The following is a 17695-nucleotide window of genomic DNA, read 5'->3' on the forward strand; positions in this document are numbered from 1 at the left end:
GCATTACTCTCACGCTCCTGGAAGTCCCTTTATTGCATTCATAGAGAATATATAGGTATTTCAACTTTGACAATAATTTTAACGTGATACATCCAAGTTTGACTTGCTTTTTAATATATTTATAGATATAAAATTAGGCCTCTAACAGTGATAGAACAGGGAGATTACTGCCGTCAAACAACTTTTTTTAAAGTAACAGAAGAGGTCACACATCCTTCCTATTCTTGCTCCACCTTTGCCCCGTCCCTCACCCTCCTCACCAGATCCTTAGGGTGATGGAGAGAGGGAGGAGAGTGAAGGACACACAATCAAGTGCAAAACATTGTGAGAAGCACAGAGAATATGGGGTGAAAGGGAAAGTGAAGTGTGGGTGATCAGGGGCTCTCTAAGGGCTTTCCAAAAAAGAAAGGATCCTGGGATGGGGCTGTTGGGGGGGAGGGGGCAGCAGGAAAACAATGAAACTGTTATAAATTTAAAAAAAAAAAGGGGGAGTCAAAAACCTAAACCAAAGAGAGAGTGGACTTCTATCACCCCACTCTGGCCCCTTGGTACTGAACAGTCAATGATCCCCCCACCCCCCACCCTAGAAGCCAGGAAGATTAAAGAAAAAGAAACCCCACTCTCTACCCCCAAACCAGTTAACAAAATAGGCTCCCCCCACCCCCAAAAAAAGGCTTTGGGGAGAGGCCATTTCTGCTGGGTCCTATATGCACCTCTCCTGGAACCCACTCTGGGCCTGGCACTCTCTGTGGCTTCGCTCCCTGTTTTGTCCTTCTCCTGGGAGTCTTTCTTTTATCTAAAGCAAAAAGTCCAAAGTGCATTTCTGCTGCATGTAGGGGCCTGAGACAGGAAAGGGCTGCCCCGGCAGGATGGGGTGGCTGCCCCACCCGCCCCTTCGGAGTCCGAGGGGCCTCAGGATGGCATGCACTGCACCCGGTCAGGGCCCTCCTCCTCGTCCGACGTGTCTGAGGAGCTGGGAGACTCATCCGAGTCTGCATCTGTGGCCCCAAGCCCAGGTTCTCGCCAGCGCTGCAGGATGAGAAAGGTGTGTCAGTAATGTCCCTGAACAGGACAAGCCTGTCAGGTCTTAGCTGTAGTTCAGATGCTTTAGGCCAAGGGTCAACAAAATGGGTCAAACAGTGAAGCTGCTACAATATGCTAAGCTCTGGCCTCAGCCTCTTGGTTAGAGTGCCTTCTGAAGGCACCTATCAGCCTGGCAATGGGAACAGAGAGCAGATAGAACCAGCTTCTACTGGTGGGCCTTCCCAGGCTATAACAGGGCCCCAGTGGAATAGGGAGGATAGACAGGAAACTTGACCAAGACCAAACTCCCTAGGTCTCTGGCCCTCCTGAGAGGCCACTACCCCAGAGCGCCCTTCCACCCCAGCATACCCGGTGGTGACGCCTCTGACGCAGGTGATGCATGAGGAACCAGAGCATGTGGCTGTCGAACAGGTCTGTATGATGCAGGCTGTCTTCATCCCGCTCCCGCTTGTTCTTCTTAATCACCTGAAGCCCAAAGGGTTGAGGGTGCAGGTGGCTAACAAAACAGAAACCCTGGAGCTGACCCATTCCAATAAAACCCCCTTTGGGAACTGTTAAGCTGTCCCAGGTCCATCCACCGAGAAGGCAGAAGGCCGTAAGTCCTGATGATTCTCACTGAAAAACCCCTTACCCACTCTACCATGAACTAGGGGCAATTCAACACTGCCCTTGGGCTGGGGATGGTGTTTCTAGAGAGGCAGTGACCACACTGTGAGGTGGGTATTCAACCAGTGGCTCTGAAGACCTGGGTAGCAAGGACAGCAAAGCTCATGGCAGTGTGGGCAGGTGGAAAGAAGAAGGTGCAGTTAGCTACTCACGTCCTTTAATCCTGTCAGCTCTGTAGAAGCTTCTGCCGTAGGGGCCCAGATCTTGACATCATGGTCTAGGCCACTGGTGGCCAGCACAGGCAGGTGAGGGTGGGGCTCAAGACAGTTCACCTGGTCAGGAGAACAGTACAGGCTATGCAAACGTAACATTTAAAAACCATCTTGAGCCGAACAGTTGTCCTGGACTAGAGCGTAAAGGCAGTTGCTGGGAGTGCAGGCTCCTGTACCACCCTTGGCAAGCCCTGGCTGGCAGGGCGCTGGGTATGGGTGGCTTAAGGCCAAGACCACCTTAACTTCTGATGTGGAAGGCAGGGTCTCTTGTAGGTATTAAGGCCCAGAGTGGACAAGTGCCTACACAGACTTACTAATGGCTTCACAACGGAAATAAGGCAAAGATGACCTCATTTATCCTAGTCCACAGCTCCTCTTGCCATGACTGGTGCCATGACTATAGCTCAGTGGCTCTTACCAAATCACATATACATTTTGAAAATGGAAGGAGGGAGCAGCTGTTGAGCCTTAGAGGAGTCTGGGGGCAGTTTCGTGGGTCTGTTGACAGAAATAAAGGAAAGTGCAGGTTGGGAGAGGCTGAGATAGGCAGTAGAGGAGGCATATACTCACTGCCATGAAAGTCCATAGGCCCAGGACGGGTCTGCTCAAGCCTCAAGCTCACACCCCCAGCTGGGTGTGCCCGCTGCTGGCGCAGGCTTCCTTCATGAGAAGGGACCCTGCCCCCTGCTGCCAGACAGGGGAACATCAGCCTTCTCAGCAGGGCAGAGCCGGTCAGGGCAGTTCCTACCCTCACTGGAAAAGCTGTCCCAGATTTAACTGCTAAAACATTTTTGCGCTTTTAGTCAGGTGAGGAATAGATACGATAGGCACCAGAAGGAAGACAGTGTGGTCCCAAGCTGTGCACCCCACTGTGCAGCCGCTCTAAGGTCCTAGAAAACCACCCACCCCTGGTGAATAGCTTTCCGGTTCTCTCTGGACCTGCCTCCACAGCCAAGCTTGCAAACTGAAGGCCAGCATAAAGAGGCGCGCTGACCTACAGTCTTCAATCTCCTTTTCTTCCACTGTTCAAACAAATGCTTAGAAAAGGCTGAAGCTAAGGTGGGGCCTGAAGGTCAAGAAGAAATAGCATTTCCCTTCTGCTACTCTAACTCCACACTCACTCCAAGCTCACCGCAAGCTTAGACTTAGACTGAAGGAAGAGGTTCCAGCTCTGGAGCACTGGTGGGAACACACGGTAACTTCAGTGCAAGGGCATGTGGTCAAAGACAAGGGGCAATCCACACATAAACCCTGTTCTCTCAACCACCTGGTGAGAGCTCTGCCAGCTTCTGCTCACACTGAACTGTCTACAGTCAGTAAAACCAACCAGGACTAGGAAAAAGTCTTGAGATTCTTAGATTGAGGACAAAGCTGAGAGGAAAAGAGTAACAGAGTGATGAAGTTGGTACTCGAGTTTGAGGGAACCCGCAAGAGGGTCAACAAAGTGCCTGGGGCATGGTACTGGTCACTTCACTAGTCCTGTTCGAGTGCTGGTGTTTGGCCTGCCAGTGCTGCCTGAGCAGAGAGAAGAGCTGTGGCTTTACATGTCTGCACTGGGGAGAATGCAGGGAATGGGGTGACACAGCAAAGTGGTTTTGGGAAACTAGGGATTGTCCTCTGCTACCATCCTGTAGTCCTCATCTAAGTGGAGATAAAGAAAGGACTATAGTTTCAGTCAAAACCACAGTCAAGGGCAAGGTGGATAATTTCTCAGATCCCTTCTGGTGCTAACATCTTACTGTGTGATATAAAACTGCCATGTCTGCTTTGAGGCTGGTACTTGGTGACCCCATGGCTGAGAGGTTAGGACAAAAAAAAAAAAACAGGGAGCCTAGTGAGGACCACAAACATTATTTAGCTCACAGAGGCAAACTAGTCAGGAAAGTCACGTCAGGGTGCAGCTGCTACACCTCTAGTTTCAGTCCCGTACTTTCAGCCTGGGGCCTCCCCATCCCTCCCACTGAGCACCTGCACTCATCATCAAATCCAACACTGACGGAGTTGCAAGCACAGTGGCCCACAGAGCACTTCTGAAGGAGGGCCAAGGGCTGGCTGCACCTCTCTGGAACAGAACGCAAGACAATAGTTTATGATCAAGAGAGGATTCACTGGCCCCTGGTGATGTCCGCTGTCTGCCCGCCCATTGCAGAATTCTCACTAAGATTCCAGTGTTTGGGTTCTGTTCCCCACAAATGGTAGGAGAGGACCTATGGGAGCCCAGATGAAACAGAAAAGAACAGACACACCTTGATGTTCTAGCCCATCCTCACCCCCTGACACCTACATGCAGGCCACTGAGGCCAGGAGCTGTACCAATTGTAGTTCCCAAATTCAGAGAAAACCAAAATAAAATGTGGCAAGAATCACATAAGGAATGGGATGCTGACTGCAAGGGCCCACTCTGAACTCTACCACCACTTTGGAATAAACCTTGCCAAGAGATGGTGTCTTCTTGTACAGCTCCCACAGCACAGAACAAAAGAAGAGACCAGGTGTCTTGCTCACTCCTCAGAGGCTCTTAGAGGCTCTAGGTGTGCAGTCCAGTGCAACCTCCCACACTGTCTCTGTATATTGCAGACTCTATAAACCTTATCATAGAGAGCTACTAAAAGCTTCTTCACTTTGGGTCTCAAGAAAGAAAACAAATGGTGCACAGATACATCTGAGGACCCTCATGCCTCTGTTTTACTGTCTTCATGGAGAAAGCAGAACTCTCAAGTTCTATGCTATGGGAGCTGTACAAGACACCATCTCTTGGCAAGGTTTATTCAAAGTGGTGGTTGAGTTCAGAGTGGGGCTTTGCAGTCAGGATCCCATTCCTTATGTGACTCTTGCCAGATTTTATTTGGTTTTCTCTGAATTTGGGAACCTACAATTGGTAGAGACCCTGGGCCTCAATGGCCTGCATGATGTGACCATGATTTGTATAGCAGGTTGCTCAGTCACTTTAGAACAAAAACCCATGTCTCCCTGGTGACGTAGGAGTCAAGTCTTAGTGCTGTCACTGCTACAGCCTGTGTTCGATCCCCAGCCAGGGAGCTGACCCACATGGCACAGCAGACCTCTCCTGTATCGCACACTGCTCCCCTCAGCAGTATCTTTTGGAAGATCTGCTAGTTCTGCTCCCCACTGTCTCTGATGAATCCTCTCACAGCCCACACTTCTGGCCTGCACCCCCGCTCTTCTACACAAACAAAACAAAACAAACATGTTGCCCTATTTGTTCTGTCCTTATATTATGTGCATGTATCTTTTTGAATCTAAGTATGACACTTCTTCCTTAGACATTCCAAGGTGTATCTCTCCCAAGTACAAGGACATTCTTAATCATATCAAGTAAGTGTAACATTAAATGCCACATTATCTACCAGAACATATTCTGATTTCTCCAATGTCAAAAAAAAAAAAAAGTTCTTTCTAGTTTGTATCTGCTACTCCAAAATCTAGACAAGAAATTATTTTGTTACATGTCAGGGAGAAGTCTGGGAGACATCCTTAGTGTCTTAATGCATCTTTTAGAAAAGGTCTCTTCTCAATGAACCATGATGCCTTCTAGGGGGCAGAAGACAGGCAAAGGAGGAAAACATTCTGTCAAAATCTCAGCAGCCCCCAGACTCTGCCTTATACTTTAGAGGGTAGACGACTAAGATACAGCGCCACACTATCACAGTGAGAACACAGGGGCCCTATTATAACCCACCTGAATGACAGGAGAGAATGGGGCCTACAGCCTTGCATGCCGTACTCACCACGCCTCCCTTGTCCCCCTCCATGAACTGAACGATCTGGCAGGATGATTTCTCCCAGAGGAAGATGTGCCCGCAGTCACTACCGCTCACCACAAACTCACTCTTGGGGCCATAGAAATTGACACCTTTTACTGAAATGACAAATGAGAGAATAAATAACATGTAGACTGCCACCAGGTCTACAATATTTTACCTTCTAGGGAATTAAGTTACTGGCAAACTAACTCAGCTAAGGCCAAAAGACTCCTTTTATTTTCACAAAACAAAGCCAGAGATTATGTGCATGTAATGTGCTTTAGTAAGAATCAGAGCTGCCCAGACACTTCCAATATTCTCCGAAAGAGCTCCACAAGGCTGAAGGCTCGGCAGGCCCTTAGCAGCAGCCCCAGTCTCAGTAGTCTACATCCAATCAGGCACACACAGGCCTCACTGACACCTTATCTGTCCCAAATAAAATGGGCCCTACTCTGCCTCTTCTAGTGGCACTGTCCACGCATCAGGTTACGCATGTGTATGGATTCCACAGGGACCCAGTCAATGTTCCTGGGTCATCAGTTGGCCCAAGATTGAGGGAGTACAGGCCATGACTGCTCTTGAGAAGCACCTGAATTGGGATCGCAGGTGCCAAACCAAACTAGAGAAAGCCAGGAATCCCAATCATTCTGCACAGTGCCATGTGTCTCATGACTAGTATACTCCCTTTTGTCTGCCTAGGAACTAAGACCCATATAGATTTGTCTCTCTGTTCTCATTAGCTTAAGAAGGAAAGGAAAACTAACAGTGCTCTCCAGGCCAAAATTATGGCAGATTGTCTGTTAGGAGTGGTAGTATTAAGAACATGGGTTCCCCAACTTTCCTGTCCATTAGATTTGCACAGGAAACTTTTAAATACTTCAATCAAGTCACATCCCAGACTAATCAAATCAATGCCTGGAGACAGGAGGCAGGTACCAGTATTGTTTAGACTATCAAGTGACAGCCTTGTGCAAAAAATTTAGGAACCACAGACAGAACCAACAAGCAGTCTTCATCATAGACCTGGATGAGATACTGTTTGCCACCATTCCTCCTGTGAGGTAGAAGGCCCCACCATTTTAGGAGTAGCACCATTAACTGAACAAGGCTGTTCTGGACACTATACCTAGCTTCTAAATCCCGAACATAGTCTAATCTCCATTTACCCAAACCTAGTGACATCACGACAATGGTGATAAAACCTCATGGAGTCCTTGCTCATTTAGCACAGCATATCCATAGACTCTAGTCCCATCTCACTCCTTTAAGCATCTACTCCTTTAAGCAGTTCCTCCTGGCAACACCTCAGTGAGATACGGTGGTTCTCCCAGCCAGACTGGGACACAGAAACCTAAATAAGTCTCACCTGTGGCATTATTTCTGTGGCCCTTGTACCTCTTAACATACTGGGCTCCATCACTGTGAGAGGAGTTGAAGAGGTAAATGTCTTCATCGTTGTAACTGGCCAGGAGCTCTGCCAAGAACAAGCACACAGCAGTGAAGGCAGAGGCTGAAGAAAGCTGGGACCAAGAAGTGGGGCTTGGGGTGGGGCTTCTTGCCAGCAGTGCCCCTCCTAACACCCAGTACAGCACCCCTCGTCCTCAGCTGGAGCAGCAGGCAAGTCATGTGTCTAGGGTAAACTAGGAACACACTGCCAACCCAGGGTAGCAGAATGCTCAGGAAGATCATGCCATTAGCTCAGTAGTGAGTCAAAGGCATAAGACTGCTCAAGCAAGCAGCCTGAACTTTAGGACAGACCCTGCCAAAAATCACCTGCAGCATTCTGCAAGTGTGCCCGGCATCTCCGAGGGTTAGCTGCTGCCTCTTCCCGCTATGTGCTCACCGCTGGCTATATGCTCACGGGCAGCAACCACTCCCCAGCGGCTCCACTTGGGGGGGGCACAGCGGTGAGCCTGGAGGGCACATGCCTCATGGCTCAGCAGCTCCCTGACTGAGGGGCATGCCAGCCTCGGAGGTGGGCCGGCTCACGTACCTGTGCCGTCGTGGCTGTACACAAGACAGGTGATGTTTGCTTTGGACTCACTGTTCACCTGCAATAAGGAGCAGATACTGACTGATGCTCCACCCCCCCATGTTACAACCACCTTCAGGAAACAGGTTTTCCTTCAAACTCCCCTATATCTTCTCCCAGAGACTGGGGTGGGATAGGGAAGGAGGGATTAGGTGGAGAGGGATAGAGGGAAAGAGGGAAGAATGGAAGAACAGGAAAAAGAGGGATGGGAGAAAGGAGAAAGAAGGGGAAGGAAGGTGAGAGAATTAGAGGAGACGGAGGGGTGGTGGGGAAGAGAGCAGCACGGAGAGGAGCACAGCAATGACATGTGACCACCTAGGGGGAGGTGCTTATCTCCTACATAGGCCATTTCACATACAATCTCAGTAGGCCTCAGCAATAACTGCTAGGCAGTTATTGTTAGCTGTTATGTTGGTAAGAAAACTGAGGCTAACAGAGTGTTGTGGGGGCCCAAGATACAAAGCTGGTAAGCAGTGGAGCCAGGATTCAAATCCAGGTGTCCAGGCTCTTCCCACCAGACCAACAAGTTTGGGACCAGCCTTAGGGAAGCCTGGAGCTACTGATCCTTAGGGAATCTTACCAGGTGATGAGGACAGAATTTCTTAAGCACGCCATTATTCTCATTCTCGTCAATTTTCCTCTGGTCATAAATCCTGTAGACAAGTACCACAACAGTCAAAACTTAAAAAACCAATCCTTTAAGAATTCTGATTTGAATTTTTGACAGGAACAGCTGTCAGATGACTATTCAGGACAGGTGAAGTGCATTCCCCAACCAAGCTTTGGCTCATGCTCTCCCCTGAAGGTCTTCTCTCCTACCCTCTCTAATCCCTCTTTTATCTGGTAGGTTCTTCCTATTTCATGTGGTAATCCTCACACTAGTTACTGTTCTGTCCTATCACTGATTATTTTCACTGAACCAAACAGTTACTATAGGCTTTTCATGTATGTTGCCTCCCTAACAGACTTCAGAGCACACAGGTAGAGATCAAGCTGAGCAGGTGTCGGCAAGGCAGTAATCCCTCCATGGAGTCACCACCACATGTATCCTTCAAAACCCCTCGCGTTCCTTCACTTACACTAAGCATCGAAACAACATCAGTCTCACTCTAATCCAAAGTTTGCATTCATCATCTGTTCAAGTATTTATGCCCTGGACACACAGTGAGTAAGACAAGACCCACTCCATTACTAAGCTTGCTGATCAGTCTCCTCCAATCACAAAGATTCACCTTTCAAGGATCTCATTGGACAGATTAGTCCATTTCTCAACCTCTTCCTCACGAGTGTCTGCCCATTTTCTAAAAACTCTTCTACTGACTATCCTAGAATCAAGTTACTACAAGAGCAATGAAAATTTAGTATTTTCATTTCTATACACTTTTCTTTCCAGTCCTCTTTGGTTCTCACCACTAAAACTTCTGACTAAAGTCTTTAATAACCCATCAATGCCAATAAGATAGTTTTCAGGTCTTTCTCTTGTCCTGAAACATCCTTTCCTTTAAGTCCAACAGCTCATTCTGCTGTTCATGGGCTTGTCCCTTTGCTCCTCCATTAAATAGTGATTGTTTCCCAGAGGTTTGGTCCATGTAAAGAAATTTTAGGCCCTCCCTGTTGGCGCAGCGGGTTAAAGCACCACACTAAGAAGCTTAAGCCACTTCCGCATGAGTTCGATCCCCGCCTGCCCCGGAGGTGACCACATGGCGTGGCAGACCTCTCCTGACTCGCCCGCTGCTCCCCTCAGCAGTGTACTTCGTCGATCTGCCTGTTCTGCTCCCCACTCTGTCTCTGGTGAATCTCCTCACCGCCCCTGCACCTCTAGCCTGTACCCCAGTTCTGTATGCAGAAATAAATAAATCTTTTCTTTTTTTTAAAGATTTATTTTTATTTATTCATACAGAAATGGGGTACAGGCCAGAGATGCGGAGGGTGAGAGGATTCACCAGGAACAGAGTTGGGAGCAGAACAGGCAGATTGACGAAGTACACTGCTGAGGGGAGCAGCGGGCGTGTCAGGAGAGGTCTGCCACGCCATGTGGTCACCTCCTGGGCAGGCGGGAATCGAACTCATGTGGAATTGGATTAAGCTTCTTAGTGAGTGCTTTAACCTGCTGCGCCACCAGGGAGGGCCAGAAATAAATAAATCTTAAAAAAAAATTTTTTAAAACTGAGTGCAAGCAATACACAAATGCCCATGAGTACATGTGTTCATATGCCTTCTTCCAAGGAGAAAGTATCATAGTTCTTACATTCTCAAGCAAAAAATTCAAAAGTGAAAATACAGCTCTATATACTCCATGACCGAATTTGATAATCATGCTTCCAACTGCCACCTATATACAGATAGTATGTCTCTAAAATGTGGCTCCAGACCACACTTAATCTGAACTCTAGATTTCATCTCCACATAAGCTGGATGTTGTAATGGAATGTCCAAAAATAAATGTTTTCCTTCTCCTAAACCTAAACTAATTCTAAAATCTGCCCCTACCTTAAAAACTTTGTTAATGGTACTATCATAGATCTAGCTGACCAAACCAAGAGTCAGGCACTTTCTCTACTATACAGTCAATCCCTTGTCAATTTTACTCCCTGGGTGTATTTCTTGACAGTTTACTTTCTCTACTCTTATTGGTCATCTTTTGCCTAGATTATATTTCCTTGTTCTACTGTCACAGAATTGTCTAAAACACAAAATTTTATGTAAATTCCCTGCTTAAGTCTCTGATGATTTTGTGTTTTCTGTAAGTCCAAACTGTTCAATAATGCTGTCTACCACTCTTCAAAGATCCTATATAGTAAACAAACAAAAAAGTTAAGCTTCTTTAAATATAATGTCACATTTTATTTCACTGCCAAACATACATGTTCCTTCTATCCAAAATACTCATTTCTCATGTGTCTTTTCATAGTTCCCCTGGAGGAAGTACAGCATAGAGAAATGGCCTCCACCATGATGAATTATGTCTAATTTTGCCATTTACTAAATGAGCAATACTGGGCAAGATACTTAATATTTCTAATCCTCACAGATCTATTTCTCTAAAATGTTCTCTGCAAACAGAGGCAATGCCTTGCCCAATGTGAACCCAACACAGAGCAGGTGCTCATTGAATGCTGGAGGAATAAACAAGCAGCTCAATGTGTGTGCAGTCTCTACAATTTAACATCCTGCACAGACTATCTTGGAAATGTTTGCTAAATGAAAACAAGAAGAGAAATTAGAGAATGCTGTTATTAACATTGCTCTTCAGCAAATTTCTCAAATGACAATCAGTTGTTGCTCTAAATCAACACTTCTTAGATGTCACTAAATCATCATGAATTTCGGCAAGTTAGTTAAAAAAAAAATTCACAAAAATATTCAATATTTTCATGTATGGACCATTATGTGGCTCTCCATATCTAATGTTCTTTATCCATTTTTCCCCTTTCTTCAAGTATTTACTAAAAATCTCTCTTCCATTGATGTGAGGTTAGGGGTTGGTGAATGTTTTCTTAAATGGCAAGATATTAATATTTTAATGTAGTAGATAATCTGGACTTCGTTGCAAGTCCAGTCATTATTAATCGATCCAGTCATTATTAATCATGACAACAGTCACAGACATCATGTAAACATGTTCCAATTAAACATGTTCCAATAAAACCTTATTTACAAAATCAGATCATATAGTTTGCCAACCCTGTGCTAGATAGCAGTGATCCAAATATGGGTGGATATATTCCCAATTTTCTGAACACAGCACAGGACATGACATTAAAAAATGTTTAATTCAAGACTTTTAGAGCAGTATTTGGTTTACAACAAAACTGAAAGGACAGCAGAAATTTTCCATACACATCCTACCTCCACATATGTAGCCTCCCACATCAGTATCACTAGATTTTTTTTTTAAAGGGTGAACCAAAATCGACAACTTATAATCACTCAAGTTTGCAGTTTACCTGAAAGTTCATTTTTGGTGTATACTGTACTAGTTTAAACAAATGTAGAATGACATATACCCAACATTATGACAGTTTCATTGCACTAAAAAAAAAAAATCCATGTGATCTGTCTCTCACCCCACCCCTGGCAACCACGAATCACTTTTATTGTTTAGTCATAGTTTTACTTTATCCAGAATGTCATATAGTTGTAATCATATAGTATGTAGCCAATTTCAGACTACTTTTTTTTTTCTTCTTCTCACTTAGTAATATGCATCTAAGGTTTCTTCATGTCATTTCTTGGGTTAACAGCTCTTTTCTTTAGTATTGAATAACAGTCCATTGTCTGGATGGACCATAATTTATCCATTTACCTATTAAAGGAACATCTTAGTTGTTTCAAGTTTTCACAATTATAAAGCTCCTATAAACATCTGTATACAGTTTGTATGGACATAGTTTTCAATTCTGTTGGATAAATATCAAGGAATACCATTGCTGGATCATATGTTAAAAGTTTGTTGTGTGAGAAGCCATAAAATTGTCTTTCAGAGAAGCTGTACTATTTTCTATTCCTGCCAGCAGTGAGAGGGGGCTTGTTTGCTCCACATCCTTGGCTAACATACGCTGCTGAGAGGAGTAGCAGGTGGATCAGGAGAGATCTGCCACGCCATGTGGGTCAGCTCCCTGGCCAGGGACCAAACTCATGCTGTAGTGGTTGTGGATAGCTTCATCAGAGCATCTTTCACGTATTTATTTGCCACCCATTTATCTATTCAGTGAGGTATCTGTTAAGGTACTTGGTCCATTTTTAATAGGGTTGGCTTATTTTCTTACCATTAGGTTTTAAGAGTTCTTTGTATATTTTGCTAGAAGTGCTTTATCAAATGTGTCTTTTGCAAACATTTCCAGGTTTGTGGCTTATCTTCTAATTCTCTTGATATTCTTTCACAAAGCAAAAGTTTTTAATTTTAATGATGCCTAGCTTATCAATTATTTCTTTCACCAAAGTCATGTCTTTGGTATTGTATTTAAAAAGGTATCATCATTATGTCCACTGATTTTTTTCCTCAATGTTATGTTCTAGGAGTTTTATAGAATCAAGTTTGGCTTTTAGGTCTAATGACCCATTTTGGACCGCTTTTGTGAAAGATGGGAAATTTATGTCTAGATCCAAGTTTTGTTTTTGTTTTTTAAGATTTATTTTTTTATGCATACAGAACTGGGGTACAGGTCAGAGATGCAGGGGCAGTGAAGAGGATTCACCAAACACAGAGTAGAGAGCAGAACAGGCAGATTGGAAGTATACTGCGGAGGGGAGCAGCGCGTAAGACAGGAGAGGTCTGCTGCTCTATGTAGATCATCTCCCGGGCCAGGAATCGAACTCACACTGAAGCAGCTGCAGCTAGCTTGCAGTGCTGCATCCTAACCCACTACGCCACCAGGGAGAGGCCTAGATCCAATTTTTTGTATGTGGATGTCAAGTTGTCCAGCACACTTATTAAAGAAACTATATTTACCACACATTATGTAACTGCCTTGTCTTCTCTGTCAAAGGTGACTATGTTTATGAGGTCTATTTCTAGGTTCTCTATTCTTTATGTCTGTCTTTTACCAATCTCTTGATTACTGTAAGTCATTTTAAGTCTTAAAACTAAGAGTTGGGTAGTATGAGTCTTCCAATTTTGCTCTTCTTCAATATTATTTTGGCTATTCTGGGTCTTTTGCCTCACCACATGAAATTTAGAATTAGTATGCCAATGTTCATAAAATAACTTGCTATGATTTTGATTGGAACTGAACTGAAGCATTAGATCAAGTTGGCAAGAACTGATTTCTCCAGATATTGAGTCTTCCTATATGTCTTTAACATTTTAAACAAAGGACAGTTTCAACATCATTATTTCATCTCCCTCCACCAAAGGTCTTCAGGTACCCAACTAATGTGTTACCTTATACCTCTCTCCTTTCACCTCTTTCTTTCCCGCCACTTGCCCTTAATCCAAAATTCTCTCAGTATTACTGACAAAAGTTTAAGGAAAAGGGAACAAAGGGTTATATACAGTTTAAGTTTTATGAACCAGGGTCTACACCCAGTCCTTTTATATACCAGCACATTCCAGCCAATCATAGTGCCAAATCTACCACCATATGATTCATTCATCTGATACATTGTCTTTTTCTTCATTCCTATAAGTTCTTAAGCCAACCCTAAGCAGCATTCAGTAATAGGGACTTACACCTATGCTTTTTCTATTTACCCCCATTTTTCTTTTTCTCCCCTCCCCATTCTCCCTTTTCTTTTGGTCATGGCCCCAAAATCATGTTTCTCCCAAGCATCCCTTCACAATCCTAAACTAAAATTCAGTATTCATGATACAAAAGGGCTGAGGATGAGTTAGCTATTTCTTTGTATTCTCTCAGGATACTAGTAAAAGTCACAAGAGATTCAGCAAAAAATATTTTCAAATTTGAAACTTAAACTTGTACTCTGTGGGTTCTTTCTATTTTTTAAAGAGTTATTTATTTATGCATATAAGAGCTGGGGCATAGGCCAGAGGTGTGGAGGATAAGGGAAGTCATCAGAGACAGAGTGGGGAACAGAACAGGACTGACTGAAATACACTGAGGGGAGCAGCAGGTGACACAAGACAGGTTCCCTGCACCATGTGGGTCAGCTCCCTGCTTGGGGATGGAACTCATGCTGCAGTGGCTGCTGATAGCTTCATAGTGCTCCCTTCTACCACCAGGGAGACCCTCTTTGGGTTCTTTCAGCGAAAGAATCAGCAAGGCAAAATCCCCAAACATTCAAGTTGTTTAACTGATGAGGTATCAGAAATTGAGAATGATCCTAATGTCAGAGATGAGGGCATTCTGCTCATGCAGGGCTGGTGTCCTCAAAAACTGCATGTGCTTCTGCCAAGTAAACAGCATACTATCTGCTAAGATCTGGGATGGACACAGAGGATAATGAGGCTGGGAAGAGGTACAATGTCTGAATATTTCTCCTGTACTGAGATGTTAAAGCATTTGCATTTGCATTGTCATAACAATCTAAATTAAGACAGAAGAAATCTGATTCCACACAGTAACCACATTGTGGGGCTCATTTCCAGGCCCTCTTTCACCCCAGGAAAGGGCCAGTGGTACAAAGGGTTAAGTCTCAGTATAATGAAGCTGTCCGCAGCTACTGCAGCACAAGTTTGATCCCCAGCCAAGGAGCTGACCCACCTGGCGCAGATCTCTCCTGTGTCACCTGCTACTCCCCTCAGCAGTGCATTTCAGTCAGTCCTTCTGTTCTGCTCCCCACTCTATCTCTTAGAATCCTCTCACACTCCCCTACCTCGGGCCTATACCCCAGTTCTTGAATACATAAGTAAAATCTTTAAAAATATATGTGTGTGTGTATGTATACACACACACATATATATACTCTGATTTGAAAAATGAGAGTCACTCCTCTAGTGGTCCTCTCTCTCCTCCTTACCCAACACCAAAATAAAAAACTATAGTCAAAATGGACCAACTGGATAGGGATGGGATACAGTCTGCATCAAAGGTGGGAAGAATATTAATTGGCACACACAGATTGAGTCCACGAATCCTTCTATCCTTAGGTCATGCCTCAATAGTCAGTATGACAATAGATACTCATAGTAACAAAGATATGGCAGATACAAAAAAGGATTCAGAGTCTTCCTTCCCAACATGGTACAGGCAATTAACATCAATGAATTGAATCTAGTGCAGTTAGAAATGCTCAAGAACCAGCTGGACCGGGAAGTAGAGTTCTTGTCCACATCCACTGCCCTGTTCAAGGTGATACAGACCAAGGGGAAAGAATTACTTGTCCCACTGACATTCTATGTATGTTCCTGGGAAGCTACATGTTGTGGAACTACAATTTAAAAAAGACAGTTGAAGGAGGGCTTCAAAAGGAAAACAAAACTTCCTCACCAAGCAAATAGAGAAAATGCAGCCAGCTTTACAGGAGAAACATGCCATGTTAACAAGCTGTCATGAAAAGATTCAGCAGTTCATACTCCTGGGGTATGGGCAAATCAAGCTACTGGCAAGGCCTAAGAGCTTGTTTCAAAAATGGAGCCTGTGTCTTTGTGGGTATGACTTCCTGGAGTTGGGGAAGAGATGGTACTTATGTTTCCTGCTAATAAATGTGAGCTGGACAAAAAATTAAAAATTATTCAGGGCAATAAATGCTAAAAATGCTGAATTCACACTGAGTACTCCCAAGTTAAATAATTTCTTAATCTAAAACCAGCACTCAGAATTTCTAGTGCCACGTTCATTTGTATATAGAAAATGGTACAGACTGTTACTAATAGACTCACTAGTAAACCTGCGTTTATACTTCAGCTGCTACATGGGGACCTCGATCAACTCATTAACTTCTTTAAAACTTGACGATCTTCATGTTTCAACTGTTTCACTGGGAAACAGAATGCCTCATGAGTTTAAAATCTCTAGAAGTTGGTAAAAAATAATACAGTTCAGTGGCTCTAATAGATTCCCTGACAATTTGCATCTTTCCATACAGGAAACCTGGTTGTACATTGCATCAGGGTTGCAAACTTCAAACATAAAAGAACCACAGACTCACCTTACAAACTGATCTCTTCCACCTACTGCAAACTGGTGGGTATTGGCAGGATTCACATAGATTGTATACAGCCCCACTTTCTTCTCCTTCTCTTTTGTCACCACCAGTTTCCTTGAAGAGCAGAAAAGCAGAAAAAATTGTAATTTCTCCCAAAATTCAATGGTTGTAGCAACTGAGAACAGACAGAATAATGTAGATATGGGTACTAAGGAATTAAATATTCTCATTTGGGAAAAAAAGAAAAAAGTGATTTGTTTTGAATACTGGAAACAAGGAAAGACAAAACCCACCTCCACATATTTCTCATCTGTTACTTTGAGGGTGGAAAGAAAATACACAGAGAAGTTATTTTCCAATGTTATTCAAGATATCTAAGTATATGTATATGGAGTACTGTTCTCAGAATTCCTCAGTTCCGCTACAGTCCAATATAACAATCTCTAAACATAAAATACTACTCACATCTTCCCACCTTTATTTATAAGTCATCGTCCCTATCATCTGGGAGATTTTATGGGAGATGAATCATAGAAAAGACCTCAAGATCACAGTCTACCTACAGATTCCAGAAAGTATCACTACTGAAAAATGACAAAAAATAATTCTTCATTCCAAGTACTTTTCTAGTATAGGGGCAATCCAAAGGGAAATAGCATTCTTCTCTTATCTGCCACAAATGAGGAGGAGGTTCTTAGGAAAGACAGCCATTTTTAAAGTTTAAATATCATTCCAAAATTATTCTAGTTATACTAAAAAAAAAGCAAAAGGTGGTGCTTAGAAGGGTATGGGGTCCTGAGGTATCTCTATCCAATTTCATTGTGTTAGCCTGAAGAATATGGCTAAGGAGACTTTAATTCGTCCCAATTAAGGGCTGTATTATAAACACTGTTTTCAAATCTAAGTATCCAGTGAGTCAAACACGTCAACATAAAAATTACTGAATTTAAAGAACAGACAGACAAAAACTATAGGAAGGAGCTGTGCTTTAGTTTTGTTTTTAATTCTATGATTTGCTCATTCCTGTTGCTGTGAAAATTGCAAAAAATACAATCATGACAAGTTTCTTTGTAAAAGTCATTTTAGCATCCTTTATATGGTTAAAATCACTCCAGTCTATCCAAAGACACTTCTCCAAAGAGGAAATGCAGATGGCCAACAAGCATATGAAAAAATGTTCAACATCACTTGTGATAAGGGAGATGCAAATTAAAACCACAGTGAGGTACCACCTCACCCCAGTGAGAATGGCACATCTTAGAACAACTAGCAACAGCAAATGTTGGCAAGGATGTAGAGAAAAAGGAACTCTGCTGCACTGCTGGTGAGAATGCAAACTAGTACAACCACTATGGAAAACTGTTTGGAAGTTCCTCAAACTGCTGAACATGGAGATTCCCTACGACACAGCAATCCACTCTTAGGTATCT

At 43.8% G+C, this 17695-nt stretch overlaps 1 protein-coding gene across 1 annotated transcript in view; it reads right to left on the minus strand.

The window, feature by feature from the left end:
- Nucleotides 1-12: 12 nt before the first annotated feature.
- The window catches only part of DCAF8 (DDB1 and CUL4 associated factor 8), a 41753-nt gene continuing 24070 nt past the window's right edge, over nucleotides 13-17695 (minus strand). The window contains exons 7-14 of the mRNA XM_004688378.2: nucleotides 16269-16379; nucleotides 8299-8371; nucleotides 7680-7737; nucleotides 7053-7160; nucleotides 5672-5802; nucleotides 1863-1982; nucleotides 1393-1509; nucleotides 13-1029 (exon numbers count right to left, since the gene is read on the minus strand). Coding sequence (XP_004688435.1) covers nucleotides 913-1029; nucleotides 1393-1509; nucleotides 1863-1982; nucleotides 5672-5802; nucleotides 7053-7160; nucleotides 7680-7737; nucleotides 8299-8371; nucleotides 16269-16379 — 835 coding nt within the window. The 3' untranslated portion in view covers nucleotides 13-912. The remainder of the gene's footprint in view (nucleotides 1030-1392; nucleotides 1510-1862; nucleotides 1983-5671; nucleotides 5803-7052; nucleotides 7161-7679; nucleotides 7738-8298; nucleotides 8372-16268; nucleotides 16380-17695) is intronic.

The sequence above is a fragment of the Condylura cristata genome, unplaced genomic scaffold, assembly GCF_000260355.1.
Source record: "Condylura cristata isolate star-nosed mole 26May11 unplaced genomic scaffold, ConCri1.0 scaffold00024, whole genome shotgun sequence".
NCBI classification, from domain to species: Eukaryota; Metazoa; Chordata; class Mammalia; order Eulipotyphla; family Talpidae; genus Condylura; species Condylura cristata.